This window comes from Bos indicus, chromosome 15, assembly GCF_029378745.1.
Source record: "Bos indicus isolate NIAB-ARS_2022 breed Sahiwal x Tharparkar chromosome 15, NIAB-ARS_B.indTharparkar_mat_pri_1.0, whole genome shotgun sequence".
NCBI classification, from domain to species: Eukaryota; Metazoa; Chordata; class Mammalia; order Artiodactyla; family Bovidae; genus Bos; species Bos indicus.
The window spans coordinates 57,132,923-57,154,129 of record NC_091774.1 but is presented as its reverse complement, the minus strand read 5'-3'; the positions used below and the strand labels follow the sequence as shown (position 1 = coordinate 57,154,129).

Here is a 21,207-nt window from a genome sequence, read left to right as displayed (position 1 = left end):
CTTTAACCTCCCTGCTCTCTAGTATACAAACACTGCAGGCCTTCAAAGCCAGACATTCTGGAGGCTCTTTTCCCAGTACAGGACCCTTGAGCCAGACAGTCTTATGTGGGGCTCAGACTATTTGCTTCTTGGGGAAAATATTCTGCAATTATTATCCTTCCTTTTGTGAATTGCCTCCCTGAAGTATGGATCTTCACCCTACCGTGTCTCTAGCTTCCTTTTTTATATCTGGAGTTGTGAAAATATTTTCTATTAGTCTTCAGGTGGTTCTCAAAGATACTTGCTCTTTCAGTGGTTGTAATTTTGGTATGCCCTTGGGAGAAGGAGAGCTCAGGGCTTTTCTACCATGCCATTTTGGTCACAACCCTAATTGTCCTGTTTCTTAACCAATTGATACACTGGATCATCTAGCAGCCCTTCTACTTATAATTTCTCTAAGCCTAAGCATAGAGAACTGAAAACCTTTTAATAGTGTTTTTTACTTGAGGAACAAGATGTTTTTGTGGAGAACTTAAGTTTGTTTTCATTCTATCTTGTTACTTACTGGAGATTTTTTAAAATACTAAGCTACAGGTTACAGATAGTCTAAACTGGCTTTGACTCATTCCAGCTTGGGACTTCCCTGGTGTCTCAGCAGTAAAGAACCCACCTGCAATAGAAGATATGGCAAAAGCCACAAGTTCGATTGCTGGGTCAGGAAGATCCCCTGGAGAAAGAAATGGCAACCCACTCGAGTATTCTTGCCTGGAAAATCCCATGACAGCCCATGGAGTCTCAAAAGAGTCAGACAAAACTTGTTGGCTAAACAACAACAGCATTCCAGCTTATTTTAAATATTTTAAAAAATGAGCCTTCATTAACTTAAGCTATTACTTCTTTTTTTTGTTTTATTTTATTTTTAAACTTTACATAATTGTATTAGTTTTGCCAAATATCAAAATGAATCCACCTTCTTAAAACATACTCAGATCTAGTTTTAAGCTCTCCTGTTAATCTTGATGATTTTTACTACTTTAATTTTTTGTCCAAGTTATTCTTAAAAGGAAAGGCTTCATGAATGTCCTTGTATAGAGCATTTCCTAGTCCTTTTGCCATTTAGGGGCATTTTAGAAATTATGCATAAATGAATTATTTAAATCCTATCTTGATCTTTGCCCATCCAGTTTTTCCACAACAATTAAGTGAATCATTTGGTCTAGAACAGGTAGAGTCTAACAAAAATCTTGAATTCTGAAGCAGATTTCTCTTTTCATGATGATTAAGAAAACCCTTAATTATTAACTTCTGCTCATGTCTAAACTATAGTTTCATTCAACACTGATATTCTGCCGTGTGGATATTATGAAATATGATTCTTTCTTTCTTGAGAAAAAAGTGAGAAAGGGTAGCTTTCTTAGGGTATAGGGGAATAAGAAGAAATACAAAGGGTGGAATTAGATTGAAGATAAATTTATGTCGAGAAAAAGATTGCTTTAGTCTTGAAAAAATGTGAGGTAGCTACTGCTTCCTTCTCCTGAGAAAGAACCTTCTATCATTGACTTCACCAACAAGTGATCTGAAATTGAAAAATGATGGTAAAAGTAGCTGTCTAGTAAGTTCAATATAGGCAATATATATATGGACTGGGCTTCCCTGATAGCTCAGTTGGTAAAAAATCCACCTGCAATGCAGGAGACCCTGGTTCGATTCCTGGGTCAGGAAGATCCACTGGAGAAGGGATAGGCTACCCACTCCAGTATTCTTGGGCTTCCCTTGTGGCTCAGCTGGTAAAGAATCCACTTGCAATGCAGGAGACCTGGGTTCGATCCCTGGGTTGGGAAGATCCCCTGGAGAAGGGAAAGGCTACCCACTCCAGTATTCCAGCCTGGAGTATTCCACAGACTATGTAGTTCATGGGGTCCCAAAGAGTCAGACACGACTGAGTGACTTTCACTTTCACTTCACATATATGGACTGAGGTATAAGATGTAATGCTGTGTTTAAAAAAAAAAAAAAATGGCATTTCCTGCTGTGAAAAAGTTATACTCAGTAGAAGCAGTAGAGTGAGGGAACTATTGTGAATTATGCAATATTCTGTGTACCAGACATGCTCCTAAACCCAGAAAATATCTTATCATATTTAATAATCAAAGTAATCATGAGAAATACACAGATCATTCCTCCCCTTTCCCATTTTATACTTTGGACAATAAAGATTTTGAGAATCTAAGTGGTTTTATCGAGGTTACAAACCAACAGCATATGAAGCCAGAATTTTAATATGACTTCAAAAGTATACAAGTAAGTATAGAGAACAGAATTAAAGAGGCATAAAAATGAAACATCTTGGGTGTTAACCACTTACTGAAATGGGAAACCACTTCAGTATTCTTGCCTTGAGAACCCCATGAACAGTAGGAAAAGGCAAAAAGATAGGATACTGAAAGATGAACTCCCCAGGTCAGTAGATGCCCAATATGCTCCTGGAGGAGAGTGGTAACTCCAGAAAGAATGTAACTCCAGAAAGAATGAAGAGACGGAGCCAAAGCGAAAACAACACCCAGTTTTTGATGTGGCTGGTGATGGAAGTAAAGTCCAATGCTGTAAAGAACAATATTGCATAGGAACCTGGAATGTTAGGTCCATGAATCAAGGCAAATTGGAAGTGGTCAAACAGGAGATGGCAAGAGTGAACATTGACATTGTAGGAATCAGCGAACTAAGATGGACTGGAATGGGTGAATTTAACTCAGATGACCATTATATGTACTACTGTGGGCAAGAATCCCTTAGAAGAAATGGAGTAGCCCTCATAGTCAACAAGTGTCCAAAATACAGTACTTGGGTGCAATCTCAAAAATGACAGAATGATTTCTATTCGTTTCCAAGGCAAACCATTCAATATCACAGTACTCCAAGTCTGTGCCCCCAACCAGTAATGTTGAAGAAGGCAAAGTTGAATGGTTCTATGAAGACCTACAAAACCTTCTAGAACTAACGCCCAAATAAGATGTCCTTTTCATCATAGGGGACTGGAATGCAAAAGTAGGAAGTCAAGAGATACCTGAAGTAACAGGCAAATTTGTCCTTTGAGTACAAAATGAAGCAGGACAAAGGCTAACAGAGTTTTGCCAAGAGAACACACTGGTCATAGCAAACACCCTCTTCCAACAACACAAGAGATGACTCTACATATGGACATTACCAGATGGTTAAAACCAAAATCAGATTGATTATATTCTTTGCAGTCAAAGATGGAGAAGCTCTATACAGTCAGCAAAAACAAGACCAGGAGTTGACTGTGGCTCAGATCATGAACTCCTTATTGCCAAATTCAGACTGAAATTGAAGAAAGTAGGGAAAAATCACTAGACCATTCAGGTATGACCTGAATAAAATCCCTTATGATTATACAGTGAAACTGACAAATAGATTCAAGGGGTTGGATCTGATAGACAGAGTGCCTCAAGAACTATGGATGGAGGTTTGTGACATTGTACAGGAGGCAGGGATCAAGACCATCCCCAAGAAAAAGAAATGCAAAAAGGCAAAATAGCTGTCTGAAGAAGTCTTATAAATGGCTGAGAAAAGAAGAGAAGCTAAAGGCAAAGCAGAAAAGAAAAGATATACCCATTTGAATGCAGAGTTCCAAAGAATAGCAAGGAGAGATAAGACAGCCTTCCTCAGTGATCAGTGCAAAGAAATAGAGGAAAACAATAGAATGGGAAAGACTAGAGATCTTGTCAAGAAAATTAGAGATACCAAGGGAACATTTCATGCAAAGATGGGCACAATAAAGGACAGAAATGGTAGGGACCTAACAGAAGCAGAAGATATTAAGAAGAGGTGGCAAGAATACACAGAAGAACTGTACAAGAAATATCTTCATGACCCAGATAATCACAATTGTGTGATCACTCACACTCACCAGAGCCAGACATCCTGGAATGTGAAGTCAAGTGGGCCTTAGGAAGCATCACTACGAACAAAGCTAGGGGAAATCATGGAATTCCTGCTGAGCTATTTCAAATCCTAAAAGGTGATGCTGTGAAAGTGCTGCACTCAATATGCCAGCAAATTTGGAAAATTCAGCATTGGCCATAGGACTGGAAAAGGTCAGTTTTCATTCCGATCCCAAAGAAAGGCAATGCCAAAGAATGTTCAAACTACCACACAATTGCACTCATCTCAAAAGGCTAGCAAAATAATGCTCAAAATTCTCCAAGCCAGGCTTCAACAGTACATGAACCATGAACTTCCAGATGTTCAAGCTGGATTTAGAAAAGGCAGAGGAACCAGAGATCAAATTTCTAACATCCATTGGATCATCAAGAAAGCAAGAGAGTTCCAGAAAAGCATCTACTTCTGCTTTATTGAGTATGCCAAAGCTTTTGACTGTGTGGCTCACAATAAACTGGAAAATTCTTCAAGAGATGGGAATACCAGACCACCTTACCTGCCTCCTGAGAAATCTGTATGCAGGTCAGGAAGCAACAGTTAGTACCAGACATGGAGAAATGGACTCGTTCCAAATCAGGAAAGGAGTATGTCAAGGCTGTGTATTGTCACCCTGCTTATATAACTTATATGCAGAGTACATCATGAAAAATGCCACACTGGATGAAGCACAAGCTGAAATCAAGCTACCAGGAGAAATATCAATAACCTCAGATACACAGATTATACCACCCCTATGGCAGAAAGCAAAGAGGAGCTAAAGAGCCTCTTGTTGAAAGTGAAAGAGGAGAGTGAAAAAGTTGGCTTAAAATTCAACATTCAACAAAAGAAGATCATGGCATCCAGCCCCATCACTTCATGGCAAATAGATGGGGAACCAATGGAAACAGTGAGAGACTTTATTTTTGGGGGCTCCAAAATCACTCCAGATGGTGACTGCAGCCATAAAATTAAAAGACGCTTGCTCCTTGGAAGAAAAGTTATGACCAACCTAGACAGCATATTAAAAAGCAGAGACATTACTTTGCCAACAAAGGTCCACCTAGTCAAGGCTATGATTTTTCCAATAGTCATGTATGGATGTGAGTATTGGACTATAAATAAAGCTGAGCACTGAAGAATTGATGCTCTTGAATTGTGGTGTTGGAGAAGACTCTTGAGTCCCTTGGGCTGCAAGGAGATCCAACCAGTCTATCCTAAAGGAAATAAGTCCTGAATATTCATTGGAAGGACTGATGCTGAAGCTAAAACTCCAATACTTAGGCCACCTGATGAGAAGAACTGACTCATTGAAAAAGACCCTGATGCTGACCAAGATTGAAGGCAGGAGGAGAAGGGGACAACAGAGAATGAGATGGTTGAATGGCATCACTGATTCAATGGGTATGAGTTTGAGCAAGCTCCACGAGTTGGTGATGAACAGGGAAGCATGGTGTGCTGCAGTCCATGGGGTCTCAAAGAGTTGGACACGACTGAGTGACTGAACTGAACTGAACTGAAAAATGAACCATTGGAGTTTAATGCCACCAAAGTCTCTTTAGTTCAGAATTATTTAAGGAAGTCTTCATGAAGAAGGTAGCATTTGAACTAAGCTTTGCAAATAGAAGAAAGGATTTTAACAGGTTAGTATGGCAAGAAAGATCCCTTGAAGGAGGAAATGGCAACCCACTCCAATATTTTTGCCAGGAAAATCCAAAGGACAGAAGACCCTGGAGGACTGTGTTACAATCCATGGAGTTGCAAAGAGTTAGACACGACTAAACACATACACAGACAGCAAAGAAGGCAAGTAAGTGATAGAGCTGGGATTGAGTCCAATTCAGCTTGAAACTGAAGTCCTTTTTTTTACACTACACATAACTAGAACAGTGAGAGAAAATGTGGGAAACCAGTAAAACTAAAACTGAATTATATTACCTTGAGTTTAAAAAAAAGGTTGAAAAGGAAGCTCAGGAGGAAAATAGGAAGGTCCTTCAGTTCAAATACAGCAGATTCTGTTACAGAATAAATCATTGAAAATACCATCACTACCTATGGAGATTACATTTCATTTCTCCTCTTGGCTACTCTTACCTCTGGACAGTATTTCAGAAGATTTGGTGGGCTGAATAGTAGTGGACCAACACGAAGGTAGGGCTTGGTGTGGGGCTAAAAGCATGAGAATTGGAAAATACTTTTGATAGCAGCTAATGTTTTCTCTGATATACTTATTTTTAGATCAAACCATTTTTTGGTATGAAACCTCTATCAGAGGCTGATAGGGAAAGAGCGAGAAATCAGAAGATTCCAAAACTAAGTGAATTATTGGAAATTGCACGGAAGGCAAAAAAAAAGGTGATATTTGATCTTTATACTCCTCCACGATCACATCCTTCCAGATCATCGTATATCCGCCTTGTAGTAAGCGTGATCCTTGACTCTAAGATTGAGCAACATCTGGTACGTCTATCTCAGTATTTATGGTAGAGGTTGGGAAGTGGGTAGCATAGCATTTGAACCTGAACTACCTTGTAATCTTCCCCGGAATGGTTCTACTCCTGTATAAAATGGAGTTGGCTGCTTATATAGCTACTGGGTTGGCCAAAAATTCCTTCAGTTTTTAAGTAAAAATAAAAGACACATTTTATTTTTACCAAGAGGTTTATTGAGCAACATATCCACTGTTTTGTTTCACTACAAAAGAGCTAAAGGTGCATGCTCAGTCGTGTCCGACTCTTCGCCACTCCATGGACTATGACCCGCTGGGTTCTTCTCTCCGTGGAATTTTCCAGGCAAGAGTACTAGAGTGGGTTGCCATTTCCTACTCCAAGGGATCTTCCCAACCAAGAGATCAAACCTGTGTCTCTTGCATCTCCTGCATTGGCAGGTGGTTTCTTTACCACTGTGCCACCTGGGAGGCCTTATCTTTTGCCACTTTTCAAGCAACTTCATAATTTAATCTTCCAAAAATTTCTTATCTTTTGGGGCAGAACTGTTCCAGGTACCATTTACAGCATTCCAGGGAATAGAAATTTTTTCCATTAAGAGAATTTTGTAAATACCAAAATAAATGGAAATCCAAAGATGCAATGTCTGGTAATACAGCAGATGAATCAGAACTTCCCAGCTAAGCTGTAACAGTTTTTGCCTGGTCATCAAAGAAACATGAGATTTTGCATTATTCTGATGAAAGATTATTCATTTTCTTCTGACTAATTCTGGTTGCCTGTTGTTGAGTGCTGCTTTCAGTTGGTCTAATTGGGAGCAGTACTTGCAGAATTAATCATTTGGTTCTGGAAGGAGCTCATAATAGAGAACCCCCGTGCCCCCTCCCAATCCCACCAGACACATCATCACCTTCTTTGAATGCAGACTGGCCTTTGGTGTGCTTAGTGATAATTCATTTTGCTTGCCCCATAGTATCTTCAATTCCACATTATTGTACAGTATCCAGTTATCATCACCTGTCACAACATGTTTTAAAAACAACATTTTCATTATGTTTCAGTAGAAAATCGCTTGCAAAAATACCTTCAAGAAGGTTTTTTTTTCCCTTAATTTATGTGGAACCCAAACATCAAAGCAATTAACATAACCATGGTGGTGCAAATGATTTTCAACACTTGATTTGGATATTTTGAGTATGTTGGCTATTCCCATGTGGTATAACATTGATTGTTCTCAATTAATACCTCAATTTGATCACTATCAGCTTCAACTGGTCTTTATGACCATGGAGCATCATCCAGCGAGAAATCTCCAGCATGAAACTTCACAAACCACTTTTGACATGCTCCATCAGTTACAGCACCTTCTCCATACACTGCACAAATCTTTTTTTTTTTTTTTTTTGCATTTCAGTTGTGTTTTTACTTTTCTTGAAAAAATAAAGCCTAATATGTCAAAAATGTGATTTTTTTCTTTCTTCTTCAACATTAAAATCCTCCAATTTTGATGTTTTTTTAATGCACACTAATATTTCAGCTGTCACAATACAATCTAATAAAATTGTCTCAAATGAAGTTAAAGACAAGTAAGTGCTGCTCAAGCCATCTTACAGGAAAAAAAAAGAAAAGAACAAAATTTTTGGTCAACCCAATATATGTGATAGTCTATGAATGAGCCAGTTAAATTTGTATCAGTAGGGAAAACATTGAGGCTGTTTGCTATTGCAAATCAAATGTCACCACTGTGTTGAAAGGGAATGTGTGTAATAGCTATATGATGTGACTTGCACCATGATCAACATACATCTCTTAGAGAAAGGGCCTTAGAGAAAGGGAACGCTAAGACTTTCATTATCAGCTTTCATTTATGATATAGAAAGTTCTTATTTTAGCAGAAAACTTATTCATCATGTTTTCCAGAAAGCTCTGCATTTTGGCAGTCAGTCATTCCACATATCTTTAATTCTCAGAATATGGAAGAATGCCATGAATGAAACAAATATCTGTCATTTTGCAAATAGAACTCTTTCCACAGATGAGTCATAATAGCATTTCCTGTTGACAGGAAATTACTCTTCTCAAAGATGATTTGTATCATTATCAGCCCAAGGAGATGTTTGTGATTCCAACCCCTCCTCCACACCTACCACCTACTCATCCACTTTAGCTAGTGTAGTGATACAGTGAACCCTTGGCCCCACGATGTTAACTGGGAAAACTCAGCTCCAGAATAACCCTGGTGAAAGCCCCATTACAGTTCACTAGACCATATTAGGCCAGGTTGACTCTTTCATCAAGGACTAGAATCTCTGCTCCCTATAAACTGTTACTCATGCTGGAATGAGACTTCTCCCATTCTACATGAGGCTGTTTGTACCTAGACAGCTGATTATCCACTGAAAGAATTACTGTTTCTCCTTGCAGATTATTTGGTTACCAGGTTCTGAGAGGGATTACGTCAGGAGCAAAGCTCCTGGTTTTCAGCACATTGGCCGGTTATTCACCATCGAAAGACTTACAAAAGAAAAGATCACTAGAATAAACGTTGACTACAAGAACTTGTTCTACAATGGGTTGAAGTAAGTGTTTAACCACACCTCTCTTGGTGTGTGTTGCCTTTCTTGCACAAAATCTGCATCCCAGCCAAGCTACTGGGATTTCTCCTCCCATCTCAAGAATTTCTGTCTGTGGCTATCTTTGTGAAATTCCCTATTTTCCTCTTCTTACCTTTCCCTCCCTGTCTGCCAAAAAACATTTATTAAGGGTAGACTCTGTTCCTGGAACACAGTCTTTAGCCCCTACTCCTGTCCTCCAATCTCTCATCATTTAACCCACTTTTGTGTATTCTTGGTGTTTTTCTTTTTAAATAATGTAAGTGTTTGAAAAGTCAGAACTCAAAAAGTTGTTGATATCCCCTGCCATTACCAGAGAGATTCCAGTACCTTATAAATGGCTTTGTGATCCAGATATCAAGATCTCTTATAGTGTAAAAAAAATTATTAAACATCAAATTTATAAATATTATAATTAGAGATACATTTTCAGAATTAAAAGTACCTGGGAATAAAATAACTTTTTCAAATTTATTAATCACTGCTTACATTAATCCCTATACCGTTCCTGTTGAAAGTGATTTTTTTCAGATAACTCTAAATGCTGCAAAAACAAAGTATCCTTAGAGATAGAGATGTAGCTATAATTATGAGTATAGATGTAGATATAATTATAGATATATATCCAAAATCCCCCTTGGCCAATAAAAATTCCCCTAGTTACTTTTCTGTATTTCAAGCCTTGAACTACGCTGTTGTATTCACCTAGATACCAATAAAAGGTATTGCCGATTTATTACACTCCACTTGAATTAATATTATTCCACAGTATAAAGTACAGAATATTAAGTCCTTCAGTGCAGTTCAGTCGCTCAGTCGTGTCTGACTCTTTGCGACCCCATGAATCGCAGCACGCCAGGCCTCCCTGTCCATCACCAACGCCTGAGTTCACTCAAACTCATGTCCATCAAGTCAGCGATGCCATCCAGCCATCTCATCCTCTGTTGTCCCTTTCTCCTCCTGCCCCCAATCCCTCCCAGCATCAGGGTCTTTTCCAAGGAGTCAACTCTTCACATAAGGTGGCCAAAGTATTGGAGTTTCAGCTTCATCATCAGTCCTTCCAATGAACACCCAGGATTGATCTCCTTTAGGATGGACTGGTTGGATCTCCTTGCAGTCCAAGGGACTCTCAACAGTCTTCTCCAACACCACAGTTCAAAAGCATCAATTCTTTGGCGCTCAGCTTTCTTCACAGTCCAACTTTCACATCCATACATGACCACTGCAAAAACCATAGCCTTGACTAGACAGACCTTTGTTGGCAAAGTAATATCTCTGCTTTTCAATATGCTATCTAGGTTGGTCATAACTTTCCTTCCAAGGAGTAAGCACCTTTTAATTTCATGGCTGCAATCACCATCTGCAGTAATTTTGGAGCCCCCAAAAAAATAGTCTGACACTGTTTCCACTGTTTCTCCATCTGTCTGCCATGAAGTGATGGGACCAGATGCCATGATCTTAGTTTTCTGAATGTTGAGCTTTAAGCCAACTTTTTCACTCTCCACTTTCACTTTCATCAAGAGGCTTTTTAGTTCCTCTTCACTTTCTGCCATAAGGGTGGTGTCATCTGCATATCTGAGGTTATTGATATTAAGTCCTTCCGTTCAGTTCAGTCGCTCAGTCATGTCTGACTCTTTGCGACCCAATGAATCGCAGCACGCCAGGCCTCCCTGCCCATCACCAACTCCCAGAGTTCACTCAGATTCATGTCCATCGAGTCAGTGATGCCATCCAGCCATCTCATCCTCTGTCGTCCCCTTCTCCTCCTGCCCCCAATCCCTCCCAGCATCAGAGTCTTTTCCAATGAGTCAACTCTTCGCATGAGGTGGCCAAAGTACTGGAGTTTCAGCTTTAGCATCATTCCTTCCAAAGAAATCCCAGGGCTGACCTCCTTCAGAATGGACTGGTTGGTTCTCCTTGCAGTCCAAGGGACTTTCAAGAGTCTTCTCCAACACCACACTTCAAAAGCATCAATTCTTCGGCACTCAGCCTTCTTCACAGTCCAACTCTCACATCCATATATGACCACAGGAAAAACCATAGCCTTGACTAGATGGACCTTTGTTGGCAAAGTAATGTCTCTGCTTTTCAATATGCTATCTAGGTTGGTCATAACTTTCCTTCCAAGGAGTAAGCATCTTTTAATTTCATGGCTGCAGTCACCATCTGCAGTGATTTTGGAGCCCAGAAAAATAAAGTCTGACACTGTTTCCACTGTTTCCCCCTCTGTTTCCCATGAAGTGATGGGACCAGATGCCATGATCTTCGTTTTCTGAATGTTGAGCTTTAAGCCAACTTTTTCACTCTCCACTTTCACTTTCATAATTCCATTTACTACCTTCTGCCATTTGTGCTATTGTTCTTATAAATGATATTTAATAATACTTTATTTTTAACCCCCAGAATATACTTTATTATATTTTTTAAATAGTCTAGAATATTTTTCAGATTGAACTTTTTATTTTGAGGTGGTTGCATGTTAACATGTAAGGAATAATAGGAAATAGTCCTGTACCTTACCCAGTTTACTCCAGTGGTAAAACTTGCAACATTTTGGTATGATATCAAGACCAAGATACTGAAATGGATGCAATCCACCAATCTTATTCAAATTTCCCCAACTTATATTCATTTTTGTGTGTTTTTCTGTATTAATATATATAGATCTATGTGCAGTTTTATCATATGTGTGTTTGTGGATTCAACATCACAACCAAGATATAGGCTTGTTTAGTCACCAGACGTATTCCTTTTGTTGCCCTCTGATAACCACATTCCCCTTCCTTGCATATCCAACTCACCTCAAACCCTAACTTCCTCAATGAATAATCTTTTCTGCACTTCTGAAATTTTGTCGTATTAAGAAAAATATATAGAAGAATCATAGAGTGTGCAACCTGTTGTGACTGGCTTTTTTCCACTCAGTGTAATTCCTTTTGAGATTCATAAAGACTGTTTCATGTGTCAGCAGCTGGTTCTTTTTCATTGCTGAATAGTATTCCATTGTATGAATGCACTAAACTTTAATTATTCACCAACTGAAGGATATCTGATTGTTTCATCAATTTATGAGCTATTTTTCATAAATGTGAATATTTGTGTATAGGTTTTCATGTGAACACAATTTTTTAACTAAGAGTTAATAGCTTATTCAGACTTTGCTCTCTTTATTTTTTATTTTTGGCTGTGCTGGGTTTTTCTTGCTGCACAGGCTTTTCTCTAGTTGCAGTGAGTGGGGGCCACTCTGTAGTTGCAGTGTGTGGGCTTCTCACTGAGGTGGCTCCTCTCATTGCAGAGCGTGGACTCGGGGCTGTGGGCTTCAGTGGTTGTGGCACACGGGCTCAGTGGTTGCAGCTCCCAGACTCTAGAGCACAAGCCCAAGAGTTGCAGCACACGAGCTTAGTTGCTCTATGGCATGTGGGATCTTCCCAGACCAGGCATCAGAGCCATGTTTTGGGTTTGCCAGGTAGATTCTTTACCTCTGAGCCACCAGGGAAGCCCTTCTCTCTCTTTAAAAACTTTTAATTATGTTAAAATACACTTAAAATTTACTTTTGTGATAATTTTTAAATATACAACTTTGTGACTTTAATATGCATTCATTACATAGTTCAGCAGTCACCACCATCACCTACTTAACATTTTTTATCTTGCAAACTCAAATTCTGTTCTCATTAAGCAATGAGTTCCCATCATACTCTGCCTCCAGCCTCTGGAAACCACCATTTTACTTTATATCTTTATGATTTTGATTCATATAAGTGAAATTATATAGTATTCATCTTTTTTGATTGGTTTATTTCTTTTAAGATGAAGTCCTCAAGATTCATCCATGTTGAACTCATCCACTGAAGAATATATTACTTTTTAACTGAATAATAATTCATTGTGTGTAAATGCCACTATTTGCTTAGCCTTTTGTCAATAGATGGGCACTTGGGTTGCTTTCACATTTCAGTTATTGTGAATAAAGCTGCTGTGAAAATGGGGGTACAAGTATCTCTTCAAGACCCTGCTTTCATTTCTTTTGGGTATATACTAGGAAGTGGAATTGCTGAATTATATGGTAATTCTAATTTTAATTTTTTGAGACACCACCGTACTATTTTTTACAACTCTAAAAACAGAAGGACACAAATGCTCCAGTTCCTTCACATTAACACATCCTATTGATTCCTGGTTTTCTAATGTCGCCATAATGGGTTCGTATTAGTTCTTCTTGAAATGTTTGATGGAATTCACCAGTGAAGATATTGGATCCAGGGCTTTTCTTTGTTGGAAGAGTTTTAGTTAATAATTCAATCTCCTTATTGATTGTAGATCTATTCACATTTTCTAATTCCTCATGATAAGTTGTGGTAGGTTTGTTGCTTCTAGGAATTTTTCCATTTCACCTAGGCTACCTAATTTATTGGGATACAATTGCTCATATTGCTCATATCCTTTATAATCCTTTTAATTCTATAAATCCTGTAATAGTATGTTCACTTTCATTTCTGACTTCAGTAATTTGGGTCTTTTCTCTTTATCTTATTAGTTCAGTTCAGTTCAGTCGCTCAGTCATGTTGGACTCTTTGCAACCCATGAATCACAGCACGCCAGGCCTCCCTGTCCATCACCAACTCCCGGAGTTCACTCAAACTCATGTCCATCGAGTCGGTGATGCCATCCAGCCATGTCATCCTCTGTCGTCCCCTTCTCCTCCTGCCCCCAAGCCCTCCCAGCATCAGGGTCTTTTCCAATGAGTCAACTTTTCACATGAGGTGGCCAAAGTATTGGAGTTTCAGCTTCATCATCAGTCCTTCCAATGTACACCCAGGACTGATCTCCTTTAGGATGGACTGGTTGGATCTCCTTGCAGTCCAAGGGACTCTCAAGAGTCTTCTCCAACACCACACTTCAAAAGCATCAATTCTTCAGCACTCAGCTTTCTTCACAGTCCAACTTTCACATCCATACATGACCACTGCAAAAACCATAGCCTCGACTAGACAGACCTTTGTTGGCAAAGTAATATCTCTGCTTTTAAATATGCTATCTAGGTTGATCATAACTTTCCTTCCAAGGAGTAAGCGTCTTTTAATTTCATGGCTGCAATCACCACCTGCAGTGATTTTGAAGCCCAAAAAAATAAAGTCTGACACTGTTTCCACTGTTTCCCCATCTGTTTCCCATGAAGTGATGGGACCAGATGCCATGATCTTCGTTTTCTGAATGTTGAGCTTTAAGCCAAGTTTTCACTCTCCTCTTTCACTTTCATCAAGAGGCTTTTGAGTTCCTCTTCACTTTCTGCCATAAGGGTAGTGTCATCTGCATATCTGAGGTTATTGATATTTCTCCGGGCAATCTTGATTCCAGCTTGTGCTTCTTCCAGCCCAGCATTTCTCCTGATGTACTCTGCATATAAGTTAAATAAGCAGGGTGACAAAATACAGCCTTGACATACTCCTTTTTCTATTTGGAACCAGTCTGCTGTTCCATGTCCAGTTCTAACTGTCAAAACTAGTGGAGGTGATGGAATTCCAGTTGAGCTATTTCAAATCCTGGAAAATGATGCTGTGAAAGTGCTGCACGCAATATGCCAGCAAATTTGGAAAACTCAGCAGTGGCCACAGGACTGGAAAAGGTCAGTTTTCATTCCAATCCCAAAGAAAGACAATGCCAAAGAATGCTCAAACTGCTGCACAACTGCACTCATCTCACATGCTAGTAAAGTAATGCTCAAAATTCTGCAAGCCAGGCTTCAGCAGTACATGAACCATGAACTTCCAGATGTTCAAGCTGGTTTTACAAAAGGCAGAGGAACCAGAGATCAAATTGCCAACATCCACTGGATCATCAAAAAAGCAAGAGAGTTCCAGAAAAACATCTATTTCTGCTTTATTGACTATGCCAAAGCCTTTGACTGTGTGGATCACAATAAACTGTGGAAAATTCTTCAAGAGATGGGAATACCAGACCACCTGACCTGCCTCTTGAGAAACCTGTATGCAGGTCAGGAAGCAACAGTTAGAACTGGACATGGAACAACAGACTGGTTAGTACCTCTAGCTAAAAATTTACTAATTTTGTTGATATTTTCAGAGAACTAACTTTTGGTTTCTTTGTTGGTTTTCTGTTCTGTTTTGTGTTTGCACTAATCTTTATTATTTTCTTCCTTTTACTATGTTGGGTCAATTTGTTCTTCTTTTTCTAGTTTCCTAAGTTGTAAAGATATGTTGTTGATATGAAATCTTTCTTGGTTTTGAAATTTTTCTTCCACTTTTATTCAAATATACATATAGCACTATAAGTTTAAGCTGTACAGCATAATGTTTTACTTACAAATATCATTAAATGATTATCACAAGAAGTTCAGTGAACATCCATCATCTCATATAGATGCATAACTGGAGAAATAGAAAGAAGTTTTTTTTACTTAATAACTTTCACATATAACATACAGCAGCATTAATTATATTTATCATATTGCACATTATATCCTTAATACTGTTTCTTTTTTTAAATTTTTTTAATTGAAGTATGATTTATTTACAATGTTGTGTTAGTTTCAGGTGTACAACAAATTGATTCATATATATATTTAATTTTTCCTATTCTTTTCCATTATAGTTTGTTCAGTTCAGTTCAGTCACTCAGTTGTGTCCAACTCTTTGCGACCCCATGAATCGCAGCACGCCAGGCCTCCCTGTCCATCACCAACTCCCGGAGTTCACTCAAACTCATGTCCATTGAGTCGGTAATGCCATCCAGCCATCTCATCCTCTGTCGTCCCCTTCTCCTCCTGCCCCCAATCCCTCCCAGCATCAGAGTCTTTTCCAATGAGTCAACTCTTTGTATGAGGTGGCCAAAGTACTGGAGTTTCAAATTATTAAATGTAGTTCCCTGTGCTATACAGAAGTTCCTTGTTTATTTTGTATTTGATATTGTTTATATTTTAATTTATACCTTAATTTATCCCTTGATTTAACTCTTAATTTATCCCTCCCTGTATTTCCCCTTAGGCAACTATAAGTTTGTTTTTTATGTCTGAGAATCTATTTCTGTTTTGTAAAAAAAATTATTTGTATCATTTTCTCAGATTCCATATAAGTAGTATGATATTTGTCTTTTGCCATCTGGCTTACTTCACATAATAGGTTCATCCATGTGCGGCAAATGGCATTATTTCATTCTTTTTATGGCTGAGTAATATTCCATTGTGTGTGTGCGCGCATGCACACACGCACACCGTATCTTCTTTATCCTTTCATCTGTCAGTGGACGTATAGGTTGCCTCCATGTGTTGGCTATTGCTAATAGTGCTGTTCTGACCATTGGGGTACATGCATCTTTTGAATTAGACTTTTCTTTGTATATATACCCAAGTGGGATTGCTGGAGCATATGGTAACTATTTTTGTTTTTTAAGGAACCTCAATACTATTCTCCCTAGCAGTTATACCAATTTACATTCCCACTGAGAGAGCAGAAGTGTTCCCTTTTCTCCATATCTTCTCCAGCATTTATTATTTGTGTATTTTTTTTAATGATGGCCATTCTGACTGGTATGAAATGATGCCTCATTGTATTTTCCATTTGCATTACTCTAATAATTAGTGATGTTGAGCATCTTTTCATGTGCTTTTTGGCCACCTGTATGTCTTCTTTGGAGAAATATCTATTCAGATCTGATACCCATTTTTTCATTGAGTTGTTTGTTTTTTGCTATTGAGCTGCATGGGCTGTTTGTATATTTTGGAGTTTAACCCCTTGTCAGTCACTTCATTTGCAAATATTTTCACCCATTCTGTGGGTTGTCCTTTCATTTTGTTTATGGTTTCCTTTGCCGTGCAAAAGCTTTTAAGTTTTAATTAGGTCCCATTTGTTTTTATTTTCATTACTCCAGGAGATGGATCAAAAAAGATCTTATTATGATTTATATCACAGAGTGTTCTACCTATGTATTCCTTTAAGACTTTTATAATAGGTGGTCTTACATTTAGGTCTTTAATCCGTTTTGAGTTTATTTTTGTGTATGGTGTTAGAGACTGTTCTAATTTCATTCTTTTGCATATAGCTGTCTAGTTTTTGCAGCACCACTTTTTGAAGAGACTACCTTTTCTCCCTTGTATAGTCTTGCCTCCTTTGTTGTAGACTAATTGATCGTAAGTGTGTGGGTTTATTTTTGTTCTTTCTATCCCAGTCCCATTTATCTCCATGTCTATTTTTGTGCCAGCACTATACTGTTCTGTTTGCATAGCTTTTAAGTATAGCTTGAAGTCAGGGACTATGATTCCTCGAGCCCCTTTCTTCTTTCTCAAGGTTGTTTTAGTTATTTGGGGTCTTTTGTGTTTTCATACACATTATTGACCAGGGAATTTTTGCCAAAGCCAAAACCTATGGCTGGCAACTTGTTATGTAAGTAAATATTGATACATCTCCCGTCAATAACATTTGGGTAACAAAAAACTTAATACATCTCTAGTCAATAATTTGTTCACAATATTTCTTCTATTCCAAGAACACAGTTTACCTTTCCATCTATTTTGCATCATCTTTCATTTCTTTTATCAACATCTTACAGTTTTCAGAGTACAGGTCTTTTGCCTCCTTAGGTAGGTTAATTCCTAGGTATTTTATTGTTTTTGATGCAATGGCAAGTGGGGTTGTTTCCTTAATTTCTCTTTCTGATATTTTGTTGTTACAGTATAGAAGTGCAATAGGTTTATACACATTAATTTTGCATTTTTCAACTTCACTGAATTCATTGATAGAGAGATAGGTACTTGTTAGTAATAACAACTTGATTCATATGAGTTTTCTCCTCAGTCATCTTAAATCATGCTTAGGAAGAATCTACCTATATGTTATGCAACAGCAAGGCATGCTGAGCAAGAGATGCCATTCTCGCCTTCTTGGATTTTTATCTTCTAAAGCAGATGCTCTAAATGCTTGAGAAGTCATGAACAAATAGGCAGAACTAGATGTTTGAACTTGAGCCTAAATATTATTTCTGAAGCAGAATTTTAAGACAGTCTGTGGAGGCCACCCAGGAGAAGGCAATGGCACCCCACTCCAGTACTCTTGCCTGGAAAATCCCATGGACGGAGAAGCCTGGTAGGCTGCAGACCATGGGGTCGCTAAAAGTCGGACATGACTGAGCGACTTTCACTCTTTACTTTCATGCATTGGAGAAGGAAACAGCAATCCACTCAGGTGTTCTTGCTTGGAGAATCCCAGGGACGGGGGAGCCTGGTGGGCTACCATCTATGGGGTCGCATAGAGTCGGACACGACTGAAGCGACTCAGCAGCAGCAGTAGTTTTCTGGTAGTGTCTTTAGTATTTTCTATTTTATCATGTCATCTATGGAGTCAGTTTTACTTCTTCTTTTCCAATTTGAATTCATTTTATTTCTTTTCTTCTGTGATTTCTGTGGCTAGGACTTCCAAAACTATGTTGAATAAAAGTGATAAGTGTGGGCCTTCTTGTCTTGTTCCTGATCTGATTTTAGAGGAAGTGCTTTCAGCTTTTTAACTCTGAGTATGATCTTAGCTGTGAGTTTGTCATATATGTGGCCTTTATTATGCTGACTGTTCCCTGTTTGCCCACTTTCTGTAGAGTTTTTATCATAAATGGATATTTAAATTTATCAAAAGCTTTTTCCACATCTATTGAAATGATCATATGGGTTTTATTCTTCAGTTTGTTAATGTGGTATTTCACATTGATCAATTTGATAATACTGAAAACTTGTAGTCTTGGGATAGATCCCACTTGATCATGGTATATGAGCTTTTAAATATATTGTTGGATTTGGTTTCCTCATATTTTGTTGAGGATTTTTGCATCTATGTTCTTCTGTGACATTGATGATATTATTTGGAAGGAACACTTCTGAATTCATTGTGTGAGGCCACCGTCACTCTGATACCAAAAGCAGAGATATCACAAAAAAGAAAATTACAGGCCCACATTACTGATGAACATAGATGCAATAATCCTCTTATGTTTTAAATGTAAGAATTTATAACTATGCATTTCCCCCTTAGCATCACCTTTGCTGCATCCCTTGAGTTTTTGTGTGTTCATTTTCATTCATCTCCATATATTTTTTTCATTTCCCTTGCAATTTCTTTCTTTATCCTTTAGTTACTTGAAAGTGTAATAATACTATCTTTTATACTTGCCCTTATATTTACTTTTATTGAGGATTTTTTGTCTCCCTTAGACTTAAGTCCCACAAATATGTGAATTTTCCAATTTTCCTTTTGTTAGACTTCTGACTTCATTGTGTTTGATTGGATATAATTTGTGACCTAACATATCTAAAGTGAGAGTCGTCACACATGCACTTGAGAAGAATGTGTATGGGCTTATTGGATTGAGTGTTCTGTCTCTTAGATATAGTTTATTGTGTTAAGTCCTCTGTTTCCTTATCTTCTGTCTAACTGTTCTATTTATCATTGAGAATGAGATATTAAAATCTCCAACTGTTATTATACAGCTTCAATTTAGTCAGTGTTTACTTTGTAAATTTTACTGGTCTATCATTAGGCACGTAAATGTTTATGATTAATATATCTTCTTGCTATGTTGAAACTTGTATTAATATATAATATCCTCCTTTGTCACATGTAAACTTTTTTACATAGTCCCTGTTTTATCTGATATTAATATAGCCACCCATGCTCTTTTTAGTTACTATTTGCATAGAATAACTTTTCTGTCCTTTCACTTGCAATCTGTCTGTGCATTTGGATCTTAAATGAGTCTCTCGTGGACAGCATAAACATGGGTCATATGTTTTTATGCATTCTGACAATCTCTGATTGGAGAGTTTAATCTATTTATATTTTAAAAATTACTGAAAATGGGGAAGATTATTGTCATGTTGTTAACTGCTGTCATTTTTTTTAATATTGTTTCTGTCATCTGTTACTTTAATTTGTTATTTCTATATACCTTATCAGAGAAGGCAATGGCAACCCACTCCAGTACTCTTGCCTGGAAAATTCCATGGACGGAGGAGCCTGGTGGGCTGCAATCCATGGGCTCGCGAAGAGTCGGGCATGACTGAGCGACTTCACTTTCACTTCTTTCATGCATTGGAGAAGGAAATGGCAACCCACCCCAGTGTTCTTGCCTGGAGAATCCCAGGGATGGCGGAGCCTGGTGGGCTGCCATCTATGGGGTCGCACAGTCAGACATGACTGAAGCGACTTAGCAGCAGCAGCAGCATATACTTTATAATTTTTCCTTTATTTTCTTCCTTACTGTTTTCTTTTGTGTTTAGTTGTTTTTTGTAGTGAACTGCTTAAATCCTTTTCTCATTTCTTTTTTTATATTTTTTTATACCTAATTATTTTGTGTTACCATGGGAATTACACTTACCATCCTAAAGTTATGACACTGTGGTTGAATTTATACAAGCTTAAATTCAGTAACATGCAATAACTCTTCTTTATGACTCCAATCCTTCCATTTTCACTTTTTGGTGTCAGAAAATTTCATTTTTATATACTGTATGTGTCAAACATAAACTAATAATTCCTCTAAATAGAAGTGTCTCAAATTATGTAGAAGACCACATGTGAAGTTGATAAAGTTATAAAATTATTAGCTTTTAGACTAATAATTCTGGTTTTTTCCTATAGATCTTTTGCTAAATTATGTATAAAATAAAAGACTATAATTACACACCATTGTTACAATAATACTATCTTTTATCGTTGCCCTTGTATTTACTTTCATTGAGATCCTTTTATCTCCCTTAGACTTTGCGCTACTGTCTCTTGACTTTATTTCACCTTGGAGGACTCTCTTGAGTTTTTCCTACAGGGCTGATCTAGTGCCCATGAACTCCTTCAGCTTTCGTTTACCTGCTGCTGCTGCTGCTGCTGCTACTGCTAAGTCGCTTCAGTCGTGTCCGACTCTGTGCGACCCCATAGACAGCAGCCCACCAGGCTCCCCCGTCCCTGGGATTCTCCAGGCAAGAACACTGGAGTGGGTTGCCATTTCCTTTTCCAATGCATAAAGTGAAAGTGAAATCGCTCGGTCGTGTCCGACTCTTCGCGACCCCATGGACTGCAGCCCACCAGGCTCCTCTGTCCATGGGATTTTCCAGGCAAGAGTACTGGAGTGGGGTGCTGGGATATCTTAATTTCCTTCTGTGCCTGTGAATCTCCAACAAGACAAATGCTTCAAGATTCTTTCTTTGCCTTTGGCTTTTGGAACTTTGATTATATACTGTG

General features: G+C 38.2%; 1 protein-coding gene across 5 annotated transcripts in view; it reads left to right on the top strand.

Annotated features, from left to right (window-relative positions):
- Positions 1–21,207, top strand: part of LOC109569039 (glycerophosphodiester phosphodiesterase domain-containing protein 4-like) — a 153,551-nt gene that overhangs the window by 105,670 nt on the left and 26,674 nt on the right. For all 5 annotated transcript variants that reach the window (XM_070803967.1, XM_070803965.1, XM_070803964.1 and 2 more), the window contains 2 exons: positions 6,154–6,375; positions 8,787–8,941. In XM_070803967.1, the coding sequence (XP_070660068.1) occupies positions 6,154–6,375; positions 8,787–8,941 (377 nt within the window). The remainder of the gene's footprint in view (positions 1–6,153; positions 6,376–8,786; positions 8,942–21,207) is intronic.